The 27950-nt window shown below is 41.8% G+C and overlaps 1 protein-coding gene across 1 annotated transcript in view; it reads right to left on the bottom strand.

The window, feature by feature from the left end:
* Window positions 1-25936, bottom strand: part of egfra (epidermal growth factor receptor a (erythroblastic leukemia viral (v-erb-b) oncogene homolog, avian)) — a 46596-nt gene extending 20660 nt beyond the window's left edge. The window contains exons 1-7 of the mRNA XM_080439374.1: window positions 25676-25936; window positions 3526-3677; window positions 2527-2713; window positions 1637-1768; window positions 1426-1494; window positions 781-899; window positions 72-213 (exon numbers count right to left, since the gene is read on the bottom strand). Coding sequence (XP_080295500.1) covers window positions 72-213; window positions 781-899; window positions 1426-1494; window positions 1637-1768; window positions 2527-2713; window positions 3526-3677; window positions 25676-25757 — 883 coding nt within the window. The 5' untranslated portion in view covers window positions 25758-25936. The remainder of the gene's footprint in view (window positions 1-71; window positions 214-780; window positions 900-1425; window positions 1495-1636; window positions 1769-2526; window positions 2714-3525; window positions 3678-25675) is intronic.
* Between the last annotated feature and the right edge of the window lie 2014 nt (window positions 25937-27950).

Genomic DNA, 27950 nt, shown 5'->3' with positions numbered 1-27950 from the left:
ATAATAAAACAGAAAATAACGATTTGATCATCACATTGTCAATCAGTTTCTCTGATGTGTGTTGGTCTTACGTGGGCAGCTCTTGACACAGGTGGCCCCGAAGTTGTACTTCCCATACGGGTTGGGCACCAGCTGGTGCAGGTTGGGGTCATAGCGCATGAGGCCTGGGCAGGAGTCTTTACAGGTGCCGTCATCCTGGAAGTCCCGGCAGGCCTGCAGCACAAACAAGAACCATCCAGTACACTGGGACCATAACAGAGCCTCACGCTAATGATAACACTGCATTCCTTCATCTATCATGCCCTTAAATCTTAAGTCTAGCAGCTGTACAGAAAGAGGGGACGCAGAGACTTTACAAGATATTGAAGGGTAATTTCACCGATTTTTAACCTGAATCCCAACTTTCTAGGTTGATGCACATTTTCCAGCCCCTTTGAGAACGAGATCTCGGAACACAGAGTGCATTTTAGAAATGTTATGTCAACAATGTGAGATGATGCAGGTTTAAAACCAGCTAAGTTGCCCTTTAATCGGCGGTACAATGGCATCGTAGCTCGGACTAACACACAATGTGCTTTTGATCAAAACACAGCGTGCGAGGCTTCTCATAAAATACGCAATGGAAAAATATGGGATGCCATCATGCCAACGTGTGTTTGTGTTTGCTAACAAATGAGTTTGGTTTTTGGTTTCTTGCCTCCCCCTGGTCCCCCTCCTCCTCCCCGTCTCCCCCTAGAACATCATGACCCCTGACCTCGTCCGGAGGCATTGCTTTCTCACCAGACAGTCGGTGGGTCTGGGTCCTGTACAGCCGGCAGCACAGTGCTCGTTGCAGCAGTCGCTGGGTGAGGGCCCCTTGCACCTCTTGGAGCATTGCTGCGCACAGTTGAGCTTTGTCACTGCAGACACAGACACACCTCTTTCAATGTAAACCGTGACAGGCAAATGGCTTGACCCTGTTCATGCGCCAGCCATTTTGCTATTACATCATACGTGATAATATTTCAGTAGTACAATTCTTGTGCCTTGTGTATTTACCTTTGTAATTCATGCATATTATTTACTCTTAAGGTCCTTACACACCGGGGCGAATTCTTCATGCGAATAAATACGTTTTTTTTTAAAACCTTATAAAGTCAATGCAAGCGTCCACATCAGTTTCGCGAAGCGAAAAAGCGTCTTTTAATTATTCGGAACGAGTCTGAATTTTGCGTATATTCGCATATTCGCCGGTGTGTAAGGACCTTTATTCTTTAATGTAATTCGTAAGGAGTTTGCACAAAAAAATGTCATCTACTCCTTTACAACTTTTACAATTAACGTGTGAATATGGTCACATTTTGTGTAGATTTCTGAACAGTTGCTCAGACGTAAAACAAATAAACAGAGAGGAATAAATTAACCCACTCAGAAGTTAGAACTTACACGTCTGGCAGTTCTGAGGTCCAGGTGCCCAACACGAGCCGTTAAAGCAGCTGGAGTCACATCGTTGACCTGCGTCAAAAGATAATTGATCAAAGAATGTCAAGACTCACTGTTCACTTCACATCGCATAGATCGATCAATAAATACACTGAAATGGTATTGAAATGGTATTGCTTTGTTCTAGTGTTGTGAGTCGGACTAAACTCCTTACATATCGGGTTAGCGATAGCCTCCCGCAGCGCCATGTTCGGCTTATTGTCTCCGTTCACAATATCGTACCACTGTATTGTCTCAACGTTGCACAGCCGGTTGCCTGAGAACTTTACTCCTCCTTTGAGAATTTCTGAAAAAGAGAAGTCAGATGCCACCATGAGGCCCCTTCAAGAGGAAACAACATTAGAACACACACCTGTAGGGACCTGCAGGCCGCAGCCCATCTGTTTGGTTCATTATCAATGGGATAATAGAGCCTACTGTTCCACAACTACACAGTAATTAGTGTCAAGAGAATTTCATCTCTTTCATCTGCTGTCTATAGTAGTAATAGTTCACCCCCAAAATGACTTTTTTTCTAACGATTGTCACCCCATGGAGAGTTGAATTCATGGATATTTTTTTGTTTTTGTCACATTCCTAAGCCAATAATTTGATGACCGGCAGCGGTTCCAGTAGGAGACACGAAGAGTCTCCTTTGTGTCTCCTACCAGAACCACTGCCTACCGTTCCGCTGGTCATCAAATTATTGGCTTATGAATGCAACAAAAAACATGGGGTGACTAATCAATAGAAACAAAATATTTTTATGGGTGAACTATCCCTTTAAGCCTAGTTCAGACCAAAGATTCGAGCCGATTTTTGTTGTACGACAGCATCGCATAGCAAAAATTGCCGATCTACAAGCTCACAACGTGCCACGAACGCGACGTGACGCGCTGTGAGCTTGTAAATAGATCTGGTAAATCTGCTGTTTTCGACGCATGACACCGTTCTACGACGGAGCATCAGAACGCTGCTGAGACAAAACGCTGCAGTCTGAATTACGCCTTACAGGTGATCTGAAGATAAATCGGGTCATTGAGAAGTTGTGTGCAGAGCTCTGACCTGTCAGGCTGGTCAGTGGAAGCTCAGTGACGCCCTGGTCCATGGATTTATTGTAGTTGAACAGGACGGCCAAGGCAAAGCCTCCGTCGTACAGGGAATGGCCTCGGATGATCCGAAGGTTGTCCAGGGGGATCTTAGGAGCGGTGTTGAGGGCAATGAGGACATAACCGCCTACTTCCTGAATTGACTGTAGACAAAGAAATGATCATAAGCCCTTGGACTAAAGTCATTTTGTTATGAATTGTAATTCATGTATGTTTTTCATGTATGTTTTTCATCATGTTATGCTGCCAGGCTTTCATGTCTGTTCTTGAACAGTTAATGCATGGATTACTTTTACTTTTACTTTACGGAGACAAGTCACATGTCATGAGGTAAAAATAATAGCAATGTGTATTACTGCTTACATAAATCACTAGGATGTAACACAAGACCAACATTAATCCTTAATTTAACTGTACATTTTGGTCTCTAAAATGTACTTATATTATTGACCAATTTCAAGACACGATTGTGCTGCCTTAGCGGAGGTCTGTGCTCTACTGAGCAATTTCGAGTTAGATTTCTAAAACTAGTTCATACACTGCAAAATCATCAGTGTAAAAATGGAACTCTCAAGGGTTAGATTAAGACTCAGTGTACACACGGTGTACTACTAGATTACATAACCATCTCTACGAGTGTGTTATTTTAGGCATCCTTGCCCATGTGTCCGTGACGTGTCATGATGACATTTTGTAACGATAATAACCATTATTCACAAGTCGTGCGCTTACAGACAGAGTTCAAACAAGGTTCCGACCAGAGCGATATAAAACCCCGCTGCCTTTAATCCTCTGAACTGAAGCAGTAAGAGCTGTGAGTCCTACAAGTACCACAGACTTCAGACCACCAAACGTGGTTTGCTAAAGCAGCGAGTTTGATCTTTTTACCAGCTGTGTGATGAGCATGTCTACCACGCAGTAATGGTTTCCGCAGTGATTGAGTCCAGGCTCTTACCCTGAGGAAGGACAGGTCATGGTATTCCTCCATGTGGGTGACCTCCAGGTTCTCCAGGACCACGGTGCAGTTGCTGTAGGTCTTCACCATGTTCAGGTAGTGGTCGTCTTTGGTGCTCAGCAGATTGAATTTGTTGGTGATGCCTTGACATACTGTAGGGCACAGAAGGCAAGTTGTCATCGGTGAGAAGATCGATGACTTTTCATTTCAAATGAATGCATTCAATTCAACCATTTTGTTCTCAAACATTTTCAATGCCAAGGACCCCCAGATTGTATTTGACCGCGGACCCCCATCTGAAAATATTCCGTGCCACGCACCCCATTCTTTTTTTAACATGTTCTCTATTTTCCAAAATGTTTCAAGAGCTCACAATGTGCCACATCGCAGCGCGTTGTGAGCTTGGTAAATTGGTTATTTTCAAATAGCCAAGGTTAAAAAAAAGGATTGAAGTGATTAAACTGTTACTGATTTAGCTGGGAACCCCCTGGAACACACTCAAGGATCCCTGGGGGTCCCCGGACCCCACTTTGAGAACCACTGAATTCTAGGACGCGATTACATCACAAATATTTGTGAATGTGAGCTGATGCCAAAAGAACATTTCACCAACGGCCTGACACCAATCACAAGCTTACCTCATTTACGTAAGAGACTAGCTAAATGAGCGCACACGGGTTTCTTTTTTTGGTGTCTTTGTTAAAAAGGGTCTGTGTAGTCATAGCTTGGCCTGCTTTCAGTTGAGAATAGCTGATCTGGATTTCATCTAGAGTGGGAATAGATTCCCAGTGAACTGGAGTGCTTGCTTCAGTTGCTTGCTCATGAGTCAATGTGAGCAGGCTGTATTTATACTGGCAAAGGGCTGAATATTTCCACTGCTATTCAGGCTAGTTAAAACAACCACTATACAACCAACTTCTCCAAGTCGTGTCATTTCTGAGAAAAGGACGTGTGTTAGTCGTAGATTCCACGATATTCATCTGTTAGTATATGTTCACTTAACTAAGCTCCATTCCTTGAGAAGAAACAGCATTTTCTTAAGGAATTATATCACAGAAACAGATATAAGAGTCGTTACAGCCTTGTTGAAAGATACCTCGATTTTAGGACCAATGCTTGACATCACTAAAAAAATATGCATGCTGGTGCATCTAACTGCCAATAACAATGACGCTATTGACAGTGTACTACATACGCCTACAGTTATTCACTGATAATATTCAGACTATCTGGTGTTACATAACAAAGCGTTTGGATAAGAATGATAAGTACCGAGGACATAAGAGGCTCTTTCTCAATGTAAATCAGGCCATTCAAGCTAGAATGTGCTTCTTAAGAAAACAGGTCGTCTTCCTGTGGTGTTCCTTGTGTCCTGAGCTGGCCAGACAGGTTCTGACTGGCACTGTGAATGACTCGCTCAGTCAGCCATCTAGAATGTTGAGCACCTACACACACACACACGCACGCACGCATAAACACACACACACACACACACACAGTCACACACACAGTCACACACACACACACAGTCACACACACACACACACACACACACACACACACACACACACACACACACACACACACACACACACACACACACACACACACACACACACACACACACACACACACACACACACACACACACACACACACACACACACACTTACTTTAATTCCTTTATTTGAGTCCACATTTATAAAATACATTACAAGGGCTTCTGGTGCCATTCTTACTCCAAATGTATGTGCATCAGTGCATGGCTACAAACACGTTTGCAGAATGTAAACAACACACATGAACACATTCAGGGTCAATATACAGTAGGTCACACACTTCCATCTGCCATATTACCAACACAGAGAAAATTATGGCTACAGGAAGCACCTTTCCCTCCAAACAGAACAACTGCCTATAATGCAGGAGAGTGAGGAGTATTTTGCAAGCTGCTTTGCCTTACATTTGGAACCTCATAATCCTCAAGCCACACACACACACACACACACACACACACACACACACACACACACACACACACACACACACACACACACACACACACACACACACACACACACACACACACACACACACGCCCACAAACCCATACACACACACACACACACACACACACACACACACACACACACACACACACACACACACACACACACACACACACACACACACACACACACACACACACACACACACACACACACACACCTACACAGACACACCCACAAACCCATACACACGTCCTACACAGGGCACAAACACCCACACCCACAATGTAACTTAAACCTGATATACTTCCTTGACCCCCCCAGGGGTCTATACACCAAAATCTCTAGATAGCCGATCTACAAGCTCATGAAGTGTTGTGAGCTTGTAGATCTGCTATCTTCGCCAAGTGTTTGCCTATTATGACATGCTCAGAAAAGGGACACTAGACTAGACTAGGGTTCATGTGGTTAAGGTTCAATTTGAACATTCGGGACAAAAGCATTGTTCCTGGCTGCTAATGGTTACAAAAACATTGCTGTAATGACTGTTGGTATGCATTCCTCAACGTGTCAGCTCACGACAGCAAAGAAGCCCACAGCATGCTGATATGTAGGCTACACCAGTACCTAATAAAAGGACACACCTAACACTACAGGGCTTTACATCAATTATGCGAACAGATTCCTCAACTGAATTTAGCTAGTCAAAAAACTAAAACGCGAATCTCATCATCTCTTCATCCCGTAGCCCCTATTTTGGGAATGTCATTATAGGCGAAAGATTTCAATATTTGTCCTCCAATATTTAAAAAAAACGTAAAAAAGTACTTTTTTTTTTAAACTGCTGGAACGGGGCTTAAGTGGTTAATTTTTCTTTTTCCCACAGTGAGGTTTACTAATTTGTTGTTTTGGGGTTCACATAAACCAGTGGCATAAAATCGGTGAGAATTAGGCCCTAACAGCTGTCTCCCTTCCTCACTCCCTCCCTTCCTATTCTTCGTCCTCATTAGCTCGCCCCCGAGGGAGCACCCTGACATGAACCCTGCAGCCCAGCAGCACAGGCAGACTAGGACAGCAGACTGACCGTTTTAATTAGAGCAGGCATGTAAGATGTAATTAGCGCTCTAATTGTTACTACGGACCGAGAAAATGTAACACAAACAAAATGGTTGTCATCACAAAACAGGCACAGATATTTATAATATGTCGAATTTTGCTTTTTTTTCTCGTTCTTATTATATATTTTTTACTGCAACATGCTGTGAGCTTGTAGATTTTTATTTAAATCAGGCTTAAGTGGTAATACCAAAATACACCTGGAGAACATATCTCTGACTTTAATACAGTGAACAATAGGAATACATTTCATAGTTAATTAACTACATGTAGGTTATACTATATACAGTAGACCTACTCATTTCAGCCAACCCTTTTCACTCAAGAGTTTATGATAAGCATTTATGACAGACTTACAGGTTAGCAACAGTACAGCATAAACGCAAATTAAAGATCGGAGGTATAATATCCTTGAGTATGTGGCGCCTGGCTTCTTGTGTGGCACAGGAAAACACTTCATTGCTCAAGAAAAGCCTTGTATAGTCATTGTAAACACTCTCCTGTATCTACCTTTTGATTTCATCAGCCCTTTTATGACCACTGCAGGTGGTGTTCCGAATGACCTGATTCTACACTGCCATAAAGCCACTTCCTGCTCAGGATCTCAAATGCAGCAGAAAGAAAAATCTCTTCGCCGCACGCCCGGCTCAACGCGGTTGCGCTGTGTCAACAGCGCAAACGCAGCCAGCATTGTACTGTACTTATGATGGAGAGAATCGTGGCTTAATGAATACCATATTCATGTTTCAAACACAAATGTCTCTAGTGAGACAATATGAGCTACATCAGGAAAAATGCTATTATGTATCTTTGACTTTGTGTTAGTTATAAATGGCGATTGTATTGTAATCTTTATTGAGATTGTATTAAAAACCAAGAAAGAACCAGTAAGTAAAAGGTATTTTTACCCTCTTTTGCATAATGGAACAAATGCCCACACTTCAACCGTGGGAATGGGTTTTTACTTTTTTCCATAGCATCTGGTTCAATTTTGACTCATCCTCCCCAAAAGTGAGCTGCATGTGGCTCTACCTAAAGACACAGGGGTGTCTTATGATGATGTAATCGATATTGTGACAGGGTGTCATTACTGATTGCTTCACTTCCTGCAGCTGCACTGTCGTCACATCGGACGTCCAGGAGCAAGGGAGGTACCTGGCATGTATCTGCTTGTGTGTGTGTGTGTGTGTGTGTGTGTGTGCGTGTGCGTGTGTGTGTGCGTGTGTGTGCGGTGTGTGTGTGTGTGCGTGCGTGCGTGCGTGCGTGCGTGTGCGGTGTGTGTGTGTGTGTGTGTGTGTGTGTGTGTGTGTGTGTGTGTGTGTGTGTGTGTGTGTGTGTGTGCGCGGATGTGCGTGCGTGCGTGTGAGTGACACCCATTTGGAGAGGCTAACCTGTACAGAACATTCCCTGGAAACAGCAAAGACTCGATAAACCTGGTCATTAGTCATCTAAGCTCATTGCAATGTGCGGTAACATATCGCCCTTTTGATGTTTACTTACAGACTAGCGTTGGAAGTCTTGGGCGTGTGGGTAAATTTTCATTTCTCGAGGCTATAAGATATGTGCGACTGACAAAGAAAACTACCTAAGCCCTTTATGTGAGATAATTAGCTCATTATCCAACTCCAAGCATCCATCACCTAGAATGTATAGTAAGATGCATTTATTTCTGGTTTACAAAGGGAATTGTATGATTTTAATCTGCTAATTCATACCCAGTGCACACTGAGGCTCTGCTCCCATTGGATTGTCAGTGAACTGGTGTAAACTTTGCCTGAACTCTTACATCTGAATGAGCTTTATATTTTGTTATCAGCTACTGTAGCTACAAACCATAAAATGTCCCAAACACTCTACAGTAAGTGCGGTGACCATCACTTTATCATTCCGAGATACTTCGTAGGGGACTTGAAAGGCTCTTCTGTTTGTTTTGTTTTGTTTTGTGTTCGTATTATGCAAGACACTACAGATTGTTCAGTAATACAGACCCTACTATGCTAGGGCTGAGGAATTACACTTTATAGCTAAACCCTTGTAATGATTTTCTTTGGGTTGGAAATGGCTCAAGTACATTCTCTTCCTCCCTTTGACTACCAATGAAATTCAATTACTGTTCCAAGAGACTGCAAATCACATTATTGGAAACCCTATACATAATTAAAGGGACGTAACTATGCTAATTGATACCTTTGTTTATTTCTCTGTTTTTAAGTCAACACAGTGAAACATCTTGTATAACTCAATCTTAAGAGTGTACTTTCAGTAACAATTCACTGTACTAGTACAGTAGTAACATGATTTCCCATAAATGAGTCGTTAGGTCTGCTTAAATAATCATAATGGCAATTTCAGATCCATTTTCACTGCATGTTTATTGAAACAGAACCTAGATGAGAAGAGGGGGAAAATATGTTTGTAGCAGTTGTGCTTTAGTTGGCATCAGCACAACATTTAGGCTCCTTGGGGGAGCATTTGCTTCAAGTTTCCAGAGGCTGAGATTTCAGAGCTGCATAAATCTCCATAGTCTACTATCAGTGAATAAAAGCACTTCCTGGGTTCTCACTGTGCACCTACTTTATCCTGCTGTGCTCCCCGATAGCCTGAGGCGTGGGATCACATCTCCTTAAAGGATCATTTTACAAGGCCAAAGCCTTGGTATAATATTGCAGCCAATATGCTGCATGCACGCAAGGAAACGTGTGTTCGGCAACGCAACAGAGCATCTTTGTGCATGAACACATGCTTTGGAGTTACAAAGAGCTGGTATCCTGCTCTTTTGTACGTTTGGTCCAAAGGAAGAGGCGATCTTCCTTTGCGTGGGAGATGCATCAATACCTCAGAGAAAACATCTTGGGGCCTCTAAAAAGAAAAAAAGTGTGAGCAAAGGGTAAAGGATACCCCCCCCCTTTTCTACCCGAGCGAATGTAACAACACAAGCCCCTCTGACATCTCAGGAAGTTGGTCTTTGCATGGGGTCAGTCACAGACGGCTACGCATGCAGCGATGCTAACCCAGATGCTAGTAGTTTGTTGTCTCCAGGGAAGGGAGCCAGGAGAATGCTGTACATCTAACTATAGCAGAGAGAGAGAGAGAGAGAGAGAGAGAGAGAGAGAGAGAGAGAGAGAGAGAGAGAGAGAGAGAGAGAGAGTTTAGCTATCCCAGATGTTGAAGGAAGCTACTTCTTGCCTCAAGCTGTGGTGTCAAACTGCAGAGACATACCCTCTGGCTTGACCTGCTAAAAGCTTAGGAAAGTGACCAAATAAAGACCAAAAAGGCTCATGTTTACACTCTCCTCCTGATGAGTGCTCTCTCTCTCTCTCTCTCTCTCTCTCTCTCTCTCTCTCTCTCTCTCTCTCTCTCTCTCTCTCTCTCTCAGTCAGTGAGACACTCCAGATACCTGAAGCAGGGTCCATCATAATGTTTACCTTCAGCCCCAGTGTGGGGAAGGCCGAGCTTGTATGTTCCGTACAAACACACAAGAATATGTGCCCTCACTCACCCAATGTTCAGCGTTTCTTCCAAGTTGCATTAATAACCGTGACACCAAGGGCTATGCTGTACATACACATGTATAACCATATACAGAGGTCGAGTATTTATGATGTCTCTTCGAATAAGAGTGCTGAATTTCAAATAGTTTAATTCTTAATTCGCAGTTATTATAACTGAACAGTGATCCCAGATAATTCCTCCTGAACTCAGCAGTTGTTTGACGATATAAGATGTATTGTTAGATTCAGTATTTAAATAGGCTTACTCTAGATGGTGTTGTGCTTGGGAAAACATCTATTCATGTAGTCACTGACGAGTCCATCCATATGCAGGTTATCGTCTGAGTTACTCCTGTTAGCAGCTAACATACTGTATATAGATTCAGTTCAAGGATGCATTCGTTTCCTAAGAAGTATATTCAGGAAGAGAAAAGCACCCGAGATGATAGTTGGATGCTTTGGAGGAGCCAAAATTAGTATCAATTATGGGGCACCAAAATGATTCATTGTACTTGATTAAACACAGCTGCGCCCCTATTACTCGCCAGCTACAACCAAAATTCAACAGGCCCTAAATGATGTCTTTGAAGCAATATATATATCATTAGCTGGATAATTCTCTTGCATGTCCTGTTGGAAAGTCCATCAGTGATCCAAAAGCCAAAATACAATCCCCCTCTTGTTGTCCAAAACTCACACACACAACCTCTGCACACACACACACACACACACACACACACACACACACACACACACACACACACACACACACACACACACACACACACACACACACACACACACACACACACACACACACACACACACACACACACACACACACACAACCCCATTTACTTTCCAATAATGCACCCACCATCCTCCCGAAATGCTCCAACACCCCACTTCCTCCTTTAAATCCAGACATTCTCCCTATTGTAACCCCGTCCAACCCAAGAACCACCCCCTCCTCTTCTCATCTCGTTTCCCTGCTAAAGCCATACTCCTCTTCAATCCCACAGGAAGCAGAAGAGGAAGACTGGAGAGGGAGGGAGTGGGCGGCGAAACACACTGCTGCTAACTCACTCCTCTGGCTTTTTCCCCCCTTCTTCACCAAAGGCCTTAGAGCCATGCGTGGAAAAGAAGAATTGAGGGAGGAGGAGAGAGAGAGAGTGAGAGAGAGAGAGAGAGACAGAAACAGAGACAGAGTGACAGAGAGAGAGAGAGAGAGAGAGAGAGAGAGAGAGAGAGAGAGAGAGAGAGAGAGAGAGAGAGAGAGAGAGGGAGAGAGAGAGAGAGAGAGAGAGAGAGAGAGAGAGAGAGAGAAAGAGAGAGAGTGACATTGACAGAGAGAGAAAGAGAAAGAGACAGAGAGAGAAAGAGACAGAGACAGAGAGAGAGTGAGAAAGAGAAGGAGAGAGAGAAAAAACACAACCACAGGCAGAGAAACCCACATATTTCACACATCATTCCAGTAGGAGAATGCAGCTGTGATTTGGGATTCCCCTGTTGGTTTAAGCATTCCCAGATCTGGCCCAGGTCGGAGCGCATCAACACACAGCCGAGATAACGCGGTCACTGGAACCCTCTCGCCATTTAAACACAAGCGATAGAGAGTCTCCTTGACAAAGCCTTTAAGTGCTCTTATTTTAGATTGATTGCTGACAGGCTCGTTTCGATGTGGGTCGACTGTCTAAACCGTGGTGTCCTCTGCCAGCAACTCTGGAACAGCCTTAGTCATATCCTATGCTTTTTTAGACTCTTTACCAAGAGACAGGCCCCATAAAGGGAATATTCTGCAAAGGCCTGGGGTTTTTAGTTAGTAAACTTCATTCTGTTACTCAGTCCTTAGTCACCATCCGAACCCCTCTGGTTTAACATCACTGGGGCCCCACAGCCATGATGAGTAGGTTCCACCTCATCTCGCCTGGAAGAGGGTCTGGACCGAGGGAGTACAGGGAATTCGCTTTCTACAACTGACGAGCTCCTCGGAATTAACAATGCTGTGAAAGGGGATTTGGTTACATTTAGTCTTGTATTTGCCAATAGTGTGACCAATCTCATTTGCACAGAGAAGCTCAGAAGAATTTAGTTATGACTTGCCTGATGACACATCAAACTGAAATGCCTGAAATGCAATGGGGTGCCAAGCACTTGAGCCCCAAAGAGTAACTAGCGCTTGGCTATAATCTTCAGAATATTTTCAAAACAATCCCGTCTCCGGCATAATTGTGTGAACAACATGGCCTGACAAGAAGAGAGAAAAAAAAATGGAGCTTGTTTTTCTTCAAATACTCAAACCGCAGCTCATATTGCATCTATTGTTAGCAATAGCATGAGGGGCGTTATCCTCATCCTGACCGAAAAAAAGAAGGGACATCACACATTGTAACAAAACAATGCTTTGGCTTGTTGTTTAAACTGATGCTGACTGTGGTGGGAGGGTTGTTTTAAGACCGCCCCCTCACTACAGGGAAAGACAGGGGTTTCTGGCTGTCTTGTATCAGTCATCAAAGGCATCAGGCTTGGCAGCCCAGGCCCCTTTCTCCCCTATCAGCTACAGGGTCGAACACAAGAGCCCTGGCAAAGAGTCAGTATGTGTGAAACATGCACTGTTAGTACAGACACTTACACTCATGGCTACATGAGGGAGTGGACAATTAGTGTCAAAAACAGGGTCTGAAACCCCTCCAACACAATAATTGTTCAACATCCAAATGCAAACTAAAGTAACCCCACAAGACAATGTGGCGTAGTTCCTTCCTCTCGCACTCAATTATACCATAGATTCCAAATTAAACTATGTGGTTATCTTAGCCAAAAATAACTTTTTGGAGCCAAACCCTTTTTTGTTCGTGTTTTATGAGTCCATCAACAGATGCATATACTGTATATGATGTGATCCTGAATGGCTTCAGTGCGGCCTCATGGCACCGCTGTGTTGGACGCATCTGTGGTTTGGCTAAGTCACTCCACAGATGTAATGATGTTTCCTGCTAGAAATGTTGGATGTGTTTGACTTTCAATTGCCTTTTTTCAGATAACTGATAAGTGCCAAAAATGTGTAACAACAGACTTATGGACCGTCCACACCAAGCCTTATAACTGTAACTAACTATAAAGATATTGTTTTAAAAAGAAGTACGCACATGTTTTACTTCAGTAAAAGTATCAATATTGCAATGTAGATATACTCTGTTACAAGTAGAAGTACAAAAGTATCAGCATCAAAGTATGCTTTAAGTACCAAAAGTAAAAGTACTCATGTCCCATTTTCGAAATCTTTTGAAAATAGCCGATCTGCAAGCTCACATGCTTGCAGATGCTTGCCGAAATATATATACGGCTGAAGTGGTTAGTATGTTTTGTAATAATAATGAAAACCTACAAAGTAACTAGTAACTAAAGTTTTCATATAATTGTAGTGGAGTAAAAGTACAATATTTACAGATATGTTAGTGGGGTAGAAGTAAAAGTATTGAAGATTGTAAATACTGGAGAAAGTAAAAAATACTTGAGTACATGTACTTAGTTACATTACACCACTGAAAAATCGGTGTGGTGGATGGCCCTTAAATCTTCAAAATTCAAATCATATTATTTCTTGTACATAGACATACTTGTAGTGCATATAAAACATCCAACACCCTGCCTGACAGAACGACAACAAAAAGGCCATAATCCTTTGTTTTCTTGAGATGGCCACCATGCATACTTCAAATACTTCATGCTTGACTGTTGGGAAGCAATCAAATGTGGCGGTCTGCTTACATGTCCTTTGGCCTTAAAATCCAATTAAGCTTGGGCATTCTTAAAGGAGAATTCCGGACAAATTAAGTGTTATCTTTGATGTCTCGTTACTCACCTACCGATGTGAAAAGTAGCGTTATTTTTTTTCATATATTCCCCTGTCGTCATTTTTTAAACACCCTCCGTTGTTATAATGGGAGCGTGAGGGTTAGTGAAGTTCGTCTATTATAACCGACGCAATGTTATTTTTTTCTCTACTACGATTCATTGTAGAGTCTCATGATAGTCAAACATGCGCTGAAAATTCCTGCGAGCCTGCCGTTAATGGCGAACGATTTAACACTGGTTGCTTGTTTCCAGAATCTGGCAACACGAGTTGCCAGGTTCTGGAAGAAACAAGCAACCAGTGTTAAATCGTTCGCCATTGACGGCAGCCTCGCAGATAGTTTCAACGCATGTTTGACTATCATGAGACTCTACTATGAATACTAGTAGTGAAAAAAACAACTTTGCGTCGGTTATAATAGACGAATTTCACTAACCCTCACGCTCCCATTATAACAACGGAGGGTGTTTAAAAAATGACGACAGGGGAATATATGAAAAAAAATAACGCTACTTTTCACATCGGTAGGTGAGTAACGAGACATCAAAGATAACACTTAATTTGTCCGGAATTCTCCTTTAATCTTTGGAAAATATTCTGGGCATGATTATTGAGATAATACCTTGATAATACCTAAATACAAGCATTCATATTAAAAATCTCTATAATCAGCTCAAGAAGAGGTTGTTGATACAGTGGATATAGCCTAGCTAGGTCCTAATCCTAAATCCTTATTTCCTGGCATTAGTTCAACTATCCAATCTAGAGTAGTTCTATTCTACACCTAGTTGTACATTTCAGCAATCAGTTTGGATGTATGCAGTATGCACAGAGCAAGTGTATTGGCTATGGACTATTTTACTGCCTTGCTTGACAGTGAAGTCTGCTCACTGCATGGGAATATCCTGCATTTTGTGCCTGGACTCTCATGATTGCGTGGGCAGTCGTGCAATTGAACGATCAAGCCCACCTTCTTTTGTGGAAGTTAAAATGTTGCCAGTGATGCATGTGGGATTCCTTGTTTTTACAGGCCTCTGGATCCAATTACGACAACATGCAGTAATAAAAGTTGCTCTGCTCAAGGTCCCACCAGGAAATTAATTTAGAGTGCTGCAAAGCATCGGTGTTGTTGAAATGTGCCAGGCAATTAGCAAAGGTGCAACAGAGTGCTTACTGTGTTTATATATCGCATTATGTCTCAGTGCTTGGGGAGGTTAACAAATCACTGATCAGCTCACTCATCCGTAAACTGAAAATGTCAACACAATATTAATATGCAACGTTGCCATCCAAACGACAGGGATCAAGCATTTTTTACACTGATTATGGTTCAGGATTATGGATTACCTTCATGAGGTGATGTAAGCTTGTAAAGAGAAAGGACCAAAACAAAGACATCTTCTTCTCTTCCAATAACTCTCCCATCATGATGTACTACCAGCTACCGTATCATTTCAGCTGTGATTCAAACTGGCGTTTGTCACAAGGAGGAATGCTTGTTATTTCCTCCATAGCAACATATACTTCTATGCTTTTATAGATTTTTTTCTCCTTTCTTTTAATTCAGGTCTTGCTGGTTATGAAGACAAACCTTTGCGCGAATATCAAATTAATTATCTTGTAAGACTCTTAAGAAAGATTTTCAGCAATGTTTTTTGTTGTTATTTCTGGAGGACTTTGGTCAAATCTGATCTATTTCTTGTAGGATCAGATGCATAAGTAAAACATAAGTCAAAATACCACACAGAATTCTTTGTTACCACCCTCCATCACATTTGCCTTTCACTCCAGTGTTGACATAGGGCCGTACAACAAAGTCACTAAAGTCGTGTCTACGCTGCACATTAAGGTCAGGGAAGACAGATAAGCCTCTGTCAAGCAGTCAACAAAGCCCTGAATAAAGAACCCTTTGTCCAAACACTTTGGGTTTCCATGGAGAAGTGGCTATACATTCAAGTTGGGGTATGGAGTTCTGAATGCTCACCGATTTGTATTTTGTCTGCCTCTGTTTAGGTTTTTTTTTGTTGGAGGGGGTGGGGGGGTAATTTCTACAAAGTCCTACGACCATGTAGCTTGTTGAAATGAAAACATCAATAAATGGTGTGCATGTTCTCAATCTCCCTTCATTTTCTGTTATTCTTATTTTATATTCAGTAGCCAGACTACCACAACACAAGCATGAGTGTGGATCCAAGCTTTACTCTTGGCTCTCAAGCTTGTTAATGTTACTCAAAAAAGATGTGACAGGGAGTCCTGTCTAAAAGCAACCTAGGGCCATTACAGCTATCATTTGACAAGTGGTTTTGTTTGTCTCTGCCTTTCATGTAGAAGTCTGCAGTTAATTTCCCCATCCAACACATAAAAAAACAACACCGAATTGAAAGGTTGAATTTTTAACAGTTTGCTTGATGTTGGCATGCAAGTAGTTTGCGTTGCAGTTATACTGCCCCTGACTACAAGTTATAAAGTTACAGAACTGCTGGAGCTGTTAGCTTTTCTCCACAAAGCCCTCTGTATAGGGAAGTTAATGGCAGCCCTCACTTAATCCCTAACACTTCTGTTTCTACATAGCTGGTTGTTTATATTCGCAACGGTGTAACATTACAACAGAACAACGAGAGTTAGTATAGACCTTGATTGATGCGCCACCACACCCATTGCAATGGAGCATGTAATGCCTCCATAAAGGTATTGAGAAAACACAGTAGCACAGGAGGTACAGTACTGTTACTGTAGGTAGGTGATGAAAACAGGTGGGCAGGCCTGATCAGGAATACCTGGAATGGTGTACAACTCCTAATGTTGAATTGAATAAACTGAGGAAGAGTCAGTGTTTTTCAAGCATGCCATGATGCTTTCATGTTCATTCAGCGTGCTGGTAGAATGAGCATCATTGCAAAGTAAATTCAAATCAAACATTCAAACAGTTTTTTGGAAAATGTCTTGTAAAGGATTTCCTGTAGCTTACAAGTTCCAGCATGAACCTACATAACACTACAGGTTACAGGTATAGGGAGGGATGCATCAGCAGTAAGATATGAAATATGACCTGATTTGAGGACAGATTGCATTTTAATCAGGATGTGAAACATTAATCTTCTCCTCCAAAGTGGAAATTAAACATGATCCAGAATCTCCACCCAAATAATGGTAGGGAAATTAATCTATATTAAACATGGATAAATGAACTGTAGAGAGCCATAAAGGCCAATAGCTCACCACTAACAGTCAGTCAAACCTTAAATGCACCACTTAGTTTATAAGGCCAATGGACAATTTACAATTTAGGCTTCCTGGACCACACAGGAAGAGGCTAAATGTTATTAGGGAAGTAAGATCCTGAAATCAGCCACCACCCTTCAGCCAGTATTTTCTCCTGGAAGATTCTGGAATAGAGGTTTGTTTGTGAAGCTATTGTTCTCTTCCCCACGGGAGATTCGTCTTTGGCTTAAGTATTATTCCAACAGTGCTGCTCAGAAAGACCTGAGGGTACGGTTATTGCAGAAGACACCACACCTAGGTCTTTAGTGTAGTGTAATTGAGAGAAACTCTACAATATGGAGCGTATATGCTGACGGCACAGTGGAGCAAATGGCTGCGTTTTAAAAGGTGATGAAGAAGTGATGAAGGAAGGACACTCAAGTCAAAGATGTCACCTTGACTTTGTTTCTTTCTTTGATCTGTGTATTGACCCTTTCATTGGCCAACATCACATTTGCATTTTGACATCAAAATATAATTCAGTGAATACAAATACACAAACAATCTTCTGGTGAATTAAGAAGACATTCCTACACAGTGCACAGCACACCATCGGTCTCAGCTTTACTGAGGTTTCTGAATCTGATCCAGGATGGAAACACACATTCATAGCCCACTTTCCATCTTGGCCAATGAGCATTCACTGTATAAATGCTTTCAGTGATTTCACCCTGACAGGACGCAAAAAGACTATTAATATTACACACAATGTTTTAATAAATATTATGTGTCAAAACAAAAGCATACATTGGCTGCAACTTTCTGCAACTTTCACAACATACAGCCTACAATAGGGGCCATACTTTGACTGACTTCCAGCTAACCTTAGAGTTCATGTCGCAAAATATATTATCATTCAGCTTGGTTGCAATAGATGCCATGAAGCCATACAGTATGTGTTGTAAGCACATGTGCTTACAACACACAAAGGTTGTTCACGGCATAATAAAGTTTGAACTTGTTAATGATGATGCAAATGATACTTGACTCATGTGAATGTCTCAGCTGTGCTATGCACATACATGCACACCTAGAGGCTATCAGTGTCAGAAACATTCAAAATGAGTATCACTGTATCATTCACCAAAACACATCACTGGCATCAATTGTAGCACCATCGCCAATAGTATTGATGTTCACACGGATAAACATGTGCTGCTGCCTTCAGATAATTGAGGGTACCCATCAACATAGACTATAAACACAATAACCTCACATCACAAAATATCAAATTTGCAATAAAAAGTACATTCTGAAGACAGGGTCATATTGTATTTACAATAAAGAATAGGACTCATTAACCCCTTTCATCCTGATGTCCTCCCTATTTCGGGCATGTCATTACAGTCAAAACATTTCAAAACTCATCCAAGATAGCCGATCTACAAGCTCACCACGTGTTGCGATGCGACACGTTGTGAGTTTATAGATTGAGGGTGAGCCCATAACTCCATTGAGCAGTGGGCTCTTTTCCCTTTTAACACGACACTACACCTGATGAGAGGGGAAGATAGCAGGGGGGCTTTTTTTCCAGCCTGAATTCCTTGGTCTCTTTCCACTGCAGACTCTACGCAGCCACAGGATCATGGAAAGGCTATAAAAGCAGTGGATGACTTTGTTACCATGTACAAACAAAGGACTGAAATCAGTTCAATGAGTAACCATGGTCAGAGAGGTCAATTATTCCATGTAGCGTTCTCACCAGATGTATACAAATCACAGAGTATCTGGTTAAGAAAACTGCAATATTCTCTGTGTGTGTATGTGTGTGTGTGTGTGTGTGTGTGTGTGTGTGTGTGTGTGTGTGTGTGTGTGTGTGTGTGTGTGTGTGTGTGTGTGTGTGTGTGTGTGTGTGTGTTTTTGTGTGTGTGTGTGTGTGTGTGTGTGTGTGGAGTAGTTGGAGGGTCAGTGCCTAGCTCAAGGGCACTTTAACAGTGTTGAGGGAGGGGTGAGCATTGGTCGATTCTTTTTCTGCTGCTCTGTGGAATTGAACAGGAGGGAACCTTTCAGCCACAAGCACGCTGCTCTAACCTTTAGGCCCCCCCCCCCCCACACACACACACACACGCAAGTTTTGACATTATGGACTGCCTGAGGGCCCAGGCCAAGTAAAAAACAGAATCATGTGGATCTTGGGATCCACATGGGAACGCCGTGGCTCTCGGACTGCATGTGGTCAGCCTGTGATATCTCTGAGGACTCCAAATCTTGGTACGGTATCATCAGCCCTATCTGAGCCCGGTGGCAGTGCACGTTTCAACTTAGATGGGGCAAGTAGATTTGATTGGTATTTGCCCTGTAGGGCAAGTTGGAAAAAAACCTTAATGTCGAACCCTTGGATGCTCATTTAAGAGGTTGCTTTTCAAGCATGAATTCAATATTCTAATGTTTGATTTTTAATCTTTTAATCATTGCACACAGCCACAGGATGTCACATGTGTACGAGGAGCTGACGAGTTGTGTATCCACTTTCAATATGCTCCCACCATGTTGATCTGCCACTGGCTACTGATGGGTGTTTTGACTAGTGCTGTGTGGGAGTGACTGTCTGGGGTTGTTTGACAAGAAGCATGTTTGCTTGATAAGAAGCATGTTGGTGTAATTATGTCATTCACTGAAAAAAAGATGTATACATGCATAAATCAACAATAATGTAAATAGGTTTTACATTATTTTAATGACTTTCACTTGTATTTCCTTGTAGGGATAAGGCCTCATGGCAGTGTATAGTCGATATGCGTGTAAAAAAAGATTTTCTTTCGGTGAATATCTCACACCAACATTGTTCTTGTGAAGCAGTTTATAAATTAACTATTTAGCCAACAAAAGGCAGTGACAGTTTACAGGAGGCTTGTCTCCAAACGAACATAGCGATCTTTAGAATCTTTACAAATAAGAACAAAACAGCTTTCACAAGAACAATGTTGGTATAACAAGATTAGCTGAAAAATATATTTTTTACATGCATATGCATGAGATGGCATTTCCTGGTTTTACACAGAAAAGAAGTGAGTGCCTCTCGACTTACTGTATTTTTACCCACTGGTATTGTAATTGTATAGCAGACATGAACTCCACATACCAGCTCTGACAGTGTGATAAACCATTTCCGGAAACGGTTCCAAATGTGATGGAACCGATTTCGGTTCCTCGATGTCCCAACCCTACTTCTACAAAAATAGAAGATATACAAGCTCATATCGTTTCACTTTGTGACGCGCTATGAGCTTGTAGATCTGCTATTTTTGAAAAATCATAAAGATTTGTGCAAACCTTTGAATACATATTTTTTAAAGCGAACATTTGTAACTCAAATCTTTGCTTCTGGAGGTCCACAGAACAAAATATTGTACAAATGCTTGCTTTAAAAAATAGATGTTCAAAGATTTGCACACATTTTCACAATTTTACAAAAAAAGCAGATCTACAAGCTCGTATGAGCTTGTATATCTGCTATTTTGGCTAAAGAAATCTAAAATGCCAGAGATGCATTCCCGGATTGAATGGGTTAAAAGGTATTTGACCGTCCTATACATTTTGTTTCTGATGGCAATGATAGACTAGCTAGTAGCTCAAATCAAACAATGTGTGACTATATGACTTGTGTGACTATATGACTTGCCGTAGTAATAAACAATGGATGAACTGTTGGTACACTACAGTACATGTATGCTGTTGGTTTGTCTTTATGGTGAGAATTAGGTGGAATAACAATAACTGCTTAGTGCCTGTGGTCTATCTTGATGACATACTTGTCTAGCCAAGGGTGCGTCTGCTTTGGGCCACAGATCCCATGGCTCCACAAAGGTATCAGTAGGCTACGTCCAGATACTGTACCTGCTTTCTACAGAGGCACCATTGTCCCTCTGTGAAACAGGGATCCTCTAACTCGCCAACTGAAATCACTGCCACTCAGAGGCTGTGTAGTTTATCAAAGCTCAGGGTTGTGGGACGGGGTGGGGGCTGTTCCCATATCCCCCAACAATGGCTCCAGCAGATGGAAGTCTGTGAAGGTCATTAGGGTAGGTAGAATACGCCAGCACGAGGCAGCAGCACCCCACTGGACCCTCAAAACCAGACTAGAGATTCTTGGGTTACAGAGGATCATTGCCGAATACCAGAATGGGATTTTAATGAAAAGAAAAGAAAGGGCTTTCGGAGCGTGATGGAAAAACGTAGATGATTGATGCATCAGGTCTGCTAGTCGGATTCCAACAAAATGCAGAGAATGCATTCTATGGCCGAGACCTATATAGACCCCCTTCCAAGCTTTGCAGGTGTGCGAGAATGCAGAAACATTATGGACCTCACCGTTATATTATCTTGCCATCTCACTTTGCCATGAACTAGAATAACCCATTAACTCAGAAAAAGTATATTGATATAAGCGGGTTATCCTGTGCCCACACGACGCAGGGAGTCTGGTGCGAGAGATTAAGGATTTAGCTGCTGACATGTCCCTGTGATTAGTTTGATCTGTCACAGGTTATCTCCTAGCCCACGGAGAGGGGCCCTCTGGCTGTTCCGGCTCATATCTGCGCTCTGACAACTTGGCAAAGGGACAGCCGAGACACTGGAAAGATAGATTCATTTTTTTAAGCAACATCAGAGAGGTCTTTAAAAAAATGTCTCAACCCACGTCCCCGGGGTGCATTGCAATCCAATTGTCATAGAAACACGGATCCAGTGGACATGATGTTGATTTCACATCCGAGCCGGTAAATTAGCACATGTATTACTTCCGGGTGGCTGTGGGAGTAAATTGTCAGCCTTATTAATAACCCCTCCACATCCACAGTTGATGACAGTTAACCACTAAGAATGCCAACGTGTAGGATGATTCTGTTACTCAGCAGGTTCTACCTGACTCCCATGGCCCCTCATCACCAACTGCCAAGCTGTTACTGTCTGGGAGACCAATGCTGATGGGGGTCGGCTTCCTCGGGGTGGGGTGGGGTGGGGGGGGGTTTACTGCTAAGTGCATTATCAAATTCATCTCCAGGATGGAGCCCACGCTCTTAATGTCTTCCCCATACAGGATAACAACATCCAGTGAATGCAATTCAGCTCGCTCTGAAATAAAACTACAGGAGCAGGTTAGCCTCATTTTGTCACTATAGTGTCTGTAATTATTAATTACAGACACTATAGTGACAAAATTAATGTTGGGGACAGCATGGGTACAAGGCTGTTTTTTGTTTTTTTTTCATTTCTGTGTAATAGCCATATCCAGAATTTTCATTTTCAGTAAAGGCTATTGAGTAATCTGAACTGCATAGAATAACCTCATAAACATCGTATTGGTGAGCTTGTCTTTCTCTACTAAATAACTTTGATCAATCTATGCATAACTCCTGAGCCTCATTATTAGAGTGGAAAACACATCCAACGATTTATTTCCATGTTGCTTTCACTTTGGCCAAACAATGGATAATGCCACAGGCCAAGCACATTTTGCAATTTCACTCTATGTTAAAAACAGCTTGGGTTTCTTGGAGACAGTGCATTAGGGAAAACACTGTGTACCGTGCAGAAACATCTGCCTCGGCCTGTGGCAAAACAACAACAACATCGAAAACCCCTCCAACTTTATGGCAGGACTCAGACTTCTCCCAGCGCTTTATAAAAGGGAACATTGACTTGCTGAAAATAATTACAAATAATCATACCAAAACACTCTGCACAGCATAATAACCAACGCTAGTTGCAGATATGTGATCTGTCCTACTTTAAGCGACACAAAGAAAATCTTTAGAATCCTTATATAGACCTTGAGTTGACTGCATTTACTGCTGGGCAAAAAGTGTGCTGTCTGGTTTGTTTAGCGGCCCTGAAATATTTAGAAAATCTGTCTTTTTGGCTCACAAACACATCTGATTTGTTATGATTCTCTGAACACCGGCTGGATGTGGGGGGAACAGAGGGAACTTGCACTTGTTAACCGTGTAGCAGCACTCGGGGACCAATGCTTACAACTCATAGACCCTTTTATGTGTTTATGGGAGGAGAAGAAGTATGAGTGTGGGTGGTGATAGGCTAACTGATGCAAAGAGGAAGGTAAGGTCAGAGGGCATGCTGTGCCACTTTCTCTGCTGGCACGTGTCCCTCCTGTTAAGCCTGATTGTATCCTTCATCCTTTGTACATTGCGTGCAGATAATAACCGATCTACAAGCTCACATCATCACTGCGGATGTGGCGCGTGCGGTGGGACCCTGCCGTAAGATGAAACATAAATTAACCTGTGGCATTTATATTGCGCACCTGTCCTTCCTGAGAGCTGAATCACAAAGCTTTTGAAATATCAATCTTGTGCTACTGCATCACCGATTCTAACTTGTATGAATCATTTTAAGCTATGTAACAGTTCCTGTTTAACATAGTTGATTCAGGCCAGCTGAGGAGACTAATAACAAACAGTATTGTAAAGGGAATAGGTGGGGAACACTCGGTTAATAGAAATAGTACAAAATGTTATCAATAGAAGGATGAAGTAGTAGTAAAGTCAATACTTGTACACTGACACAGTTTAGAGTTCTTTCATGGCTGATATTTTACATCTTCTGAAACTCTGTCTGCAGTTTTTGGAAAGTCAAACGTTTGGTTTTAAAAGAATTTAAAGCCATTGAATTACCAGTCAAAACAGTGCCACTTGGGTCTTTTTATAACAACAGTATCCCTACTTCAATGACCTTTACATCAAGGGCACTGAAAAAGGAGGCATTTGGTTCTATTTGTTCACTCTCAAAGTTACAGACCCATAACTCCTCAAGAAAATCTTTTGAAATGGCCGAAATATATATATACGGCTGAAGAGGTTAGTGTGTTTTGTAATAATAATCAAAATCTAAAAAGTAACTAGTAACTAAAGTTTTCATATAATTGTAGTGGAGTAAAAGTACAATATTTTCCTCTGAGATGTAGTGGGGTAGAAGTAGAAGTAAAAGTATAGAAATGTGTAAATACTGAAGAAAGTAAAAAATACCTCAAAATTGTAGTTAAGTACAGTACTTGAGTACATGTACTTAAATACTTTACACCACTGCAAATACACAAGTAGAAAAGCAGAAAACTGTTCTGGTTTGCCTTGATCCATGTTTGAGACAGGTCTTAAAGGCATGTCTGATACTGTGACACGTTCAAGACTCATCACAGACACAGACAGATGCAAACTGCCATCAGGTGCCCTGAACTGCGTTTGTCAGACAAATGTAATGTGTTGTCCAGTCTGGAAGTGCAAACATATGAGAACAGAAAATATAAACATGTGAGGTCCAAAGTCCATAGAGAAGTTAGCAAAGTGTGTTGATGAAATCTAAAGTGTGTGCGTGTGTGTGTGTGTGTGTGTGTGTGTGTGTGCGTGTGTGTGTGTGTGTGTGTGTGTGTGTGTGTGTGTGTGTGTGTGTGTGTGTGTGTGTGTGTGTGTGTGTGTGAGAGAGTGTGAGGGTGTGAGAGTGCATGCGTGCGTGCGTGTGCGCGCGTGCGCGCATGTCAAGGTGGGAGGATGTACCAAAACTTTAATTTAATTTCTACTCCTTTAAAAACACACACACACACACACACACACACGCACACGCACACACACACACACACACACACACACACACACACACACACACACACACACACGCACACACGCACACACACTCAGGACGGGAAGCGCAAACATAACATTACATGTGCCAGTAAATTGCAAAATCCACAAGCCCGCCGTCTCTCACAGCAGCTCAGCATCATTCTGGTGCCAAAATGTGCGTTTTGTTCCTAAAACTTGTAAGCCATTTTAAGCAGATTCATGATGTTGCCAATTCAACTTTTACGGCCCCGAACGACATAGTCTATATATGTTATCATTATTACTATTATTATAATTATCATTATATAAAGTCCACGGTATATAACGTCATTGCTTCATCTACTTTGCAGTCAATGCCAGATCATTCCCACAAAACCAGCTCTGAGAACTTTTTTTCCCACTGCTGCCTCAAGTTTCTGTTCGACTTGATCGTTTAATTTGTGGATTCACATATTAGATCAATGGTTAAGGATAATTCCTTTTAACAGGTCGTTCATGAAAGTCCTTGCGGTCTTGTTTCCAATGAGAACCTGTGAGCAATTGGGGTTAAGAGTCTTGCTCAGGGACAAATTTCATATCATCGGCACATATGCTGGGATAGCCTGGAATCGAACCTGGGGCAACCAGGGCCAGCTGGTTCCCTAGGCGGGCTCACTAAAGCCGCCCCGGTTCACAAAGTGGGGTCCAGGGACTGATTTAAGGGGTTCCAAATGGACCCTTTGCAGGGAAGTCCTTGAAATTAAAAAAGTTTGAGAATCGCTGTATCAGATAAACAAACCAAACGTCTACTACTAGGCTGCTACTACTACAACAGCAAAAGCCACGTTAAAAGTCCCTTCTTACCTTTCTTTTCCGGCAGAACACACGAGCCCAGGGAGAGCAGCAGAGAGGTGAGAGTGATCCAGAGTGGAAACACTGTTGCCATTATGTTTTCAAAAGCCGTTCGTTTCTGATCGCCAACTTTAGTGAAAAAGTGTCATTCCATTACTGACAAAGAACGATATATTCCGCTGTATTCAAAACTTAAAACGTTGAGTTTTCGCAAAGTAAATGGACTTTTTTTCGTTCCTGGAAACTCTTAACTTTGACAGACAGCTCCTCCTCTCTCTCTCTCTCTGGATTGTGCTCAACACAGTCCGAGGCGGTGGGAGAAACCATCGGATCCTTCTGACGTCATCAGCGGGGAGGATTGATGCATTTCGGAGTGAAAGCATCTTCTTCTCAGGTGTACGTTTCCATGCTGAATGACTGTTTAAGACTAGAGCAACTCTTAATCCATTAAGACCTGAGGCCGATTAAAAAAAAAAAAAAAAATCTAAATCATGACAGTTTAAAAAAAAAAAAAAAATGTCTATAATATCAGTGGTTCTCAAAACATTTTCATGTGAATGATATGTATTTGGCCCCCGGGACCCCAATCTCCAAATATTTAGTTCCAGGGACCCCCCAGAAGCAAAGATTTGAGTTAAAAATTTTCGCTTTAAAAATATAGGCCTATATTCAAAGATTTGCACACATTTTCACGATTTTTCAAAAGCAGATCTACAAGCTCGTAGCGTGGCACTCAGTGCCACTCTATGAGCTTGTATATATCTGCTATTTGTGAATAGCCAAAGACATCTAAAATGACACAGATGCTTTCCCGGATTGGATGGATTAATGTAACAAACCACTGCTGTTGTTGATATATATACTCATTTTGTCAAATAGTGCATGATTACAGAAGTACAGTTGTGTGCTGTGTTTATAATTAGATCATTAGCATCCTAGAATATAGAATCACTGGCCCAATCTTGGCCAAGTGTTTTATCATCACCTGTAGACTGTGGTAATCTGGACAACAAAGTGTATCGTGTAGCCCGCTTAAGAAATCTAAGAATCACAACAACAAAAAAAACCTGAAACAATCACATTGTTTCATCTAAAGCTTGAGCCCATCGTGAGCGTTATAAAAAGATGATATGTCTATCTGTTAGATATATTTTAGTTAGCCTAATTAGTGTTATTTTTACAGATAACATTTTGATAAAATAGATAAACAGTTCCGCATTTGGCTGGATTTTGCCCCCTCAAAACGGTCTTGTTGACTTACATCAACAAGACATTATGTATGGGGTGGACAACAATTCTCAGCATTAGTGTCAAATGCAACTTAATCTCTCAAGACAGATGTTTTTTAACCGAATGGGTTCCCAGATCGCTTGTGCATTAAATAGACAAAATGTCCAGACTGTTGACTGAGTGACAGTCTGATTGGAGATGTCCAAATGGATGTTGTGCTGTTTAAATGTGTGTGTTGCTGTGCACAGATCAGACTGCAAGGGGACGGGAGTGATAGAAATAATTTTTCACACTGGTCTTTATCTCGTTACTACAGCCTAATGGCTCAGCAAATTGTCTTTGAGGAAGAGGATATTATATTAAATGAAATTACAACCATTCTCCACGCAAGGCAATTACCTAATGTGAATATAACCTTTCACATGAGACAAACAATGGGCTATTTTAAGCACATTGGGGATGTGTTGTAACTGTCAGTCTAATCGCCCTCCAGTCCATCAAACGTAGAAATGTCCACGGTCCTTGTCATTTGGATGAGTCACTGGAGGAAGGCATGTGATCCTGATGGTGTACCATTAAGTAAAAGTTAGGCATGGCTAAATAATTCAGATCTCAATAATGGGTCAAAGAGTGCTCAAAGTTTACGTTTTAGTTAAAGTGGTATTCCAGCTTCCGGTCAGAGTCGTGACTTTAGAGCATTCTCAATGTTTGGTTTTAAATGTTGTGAAATCAAGGTTAAAGGTGCCTCAGCAAAACTATTGACTTTTAACCAAAGCCGCATTCCTAAACCTGGCTGCAGCCAAATCATATCGACCACATTCAGTTTAATGTTGACAGATGCTTTAAACAAATACAAGCCAGTCGAGAGACACAAGAACCGGTTGTCCTCGTGTATAGTATTACAGAGTTGTATAGTATAATATGTAATATTGTGTAGTGGTATAGCACTGTATTCTTTATTGCTGTCCACAAACCCACTGCTGTTTACATTGGCCTGCCCGGAGGGCCTCACGCCACAGCTGTCTGTCAGCTAAGCAGAAATTCTAAACAAACACAC

The sequence above is a fragment of the Gymnoscopelus braueri genome (genome assembly GCF_963280865.1).
Source record: "Gymnoscopelus braueri genome assembly, chromosome: 10".
Taxonomy (NCBI): domain Eukaryota; kingdom Metazoa; phylum Chordata; class Actinopteri; order Myctophiformes; family Myctophidae; genus Gymnoscopelus; species Gymnoscopelus braueri.
The sequence above is the reverse complement of the archived record's forward strand: the minus strand, read 5'-3'. Positions and strand labels throughout refer to the sequence as shown.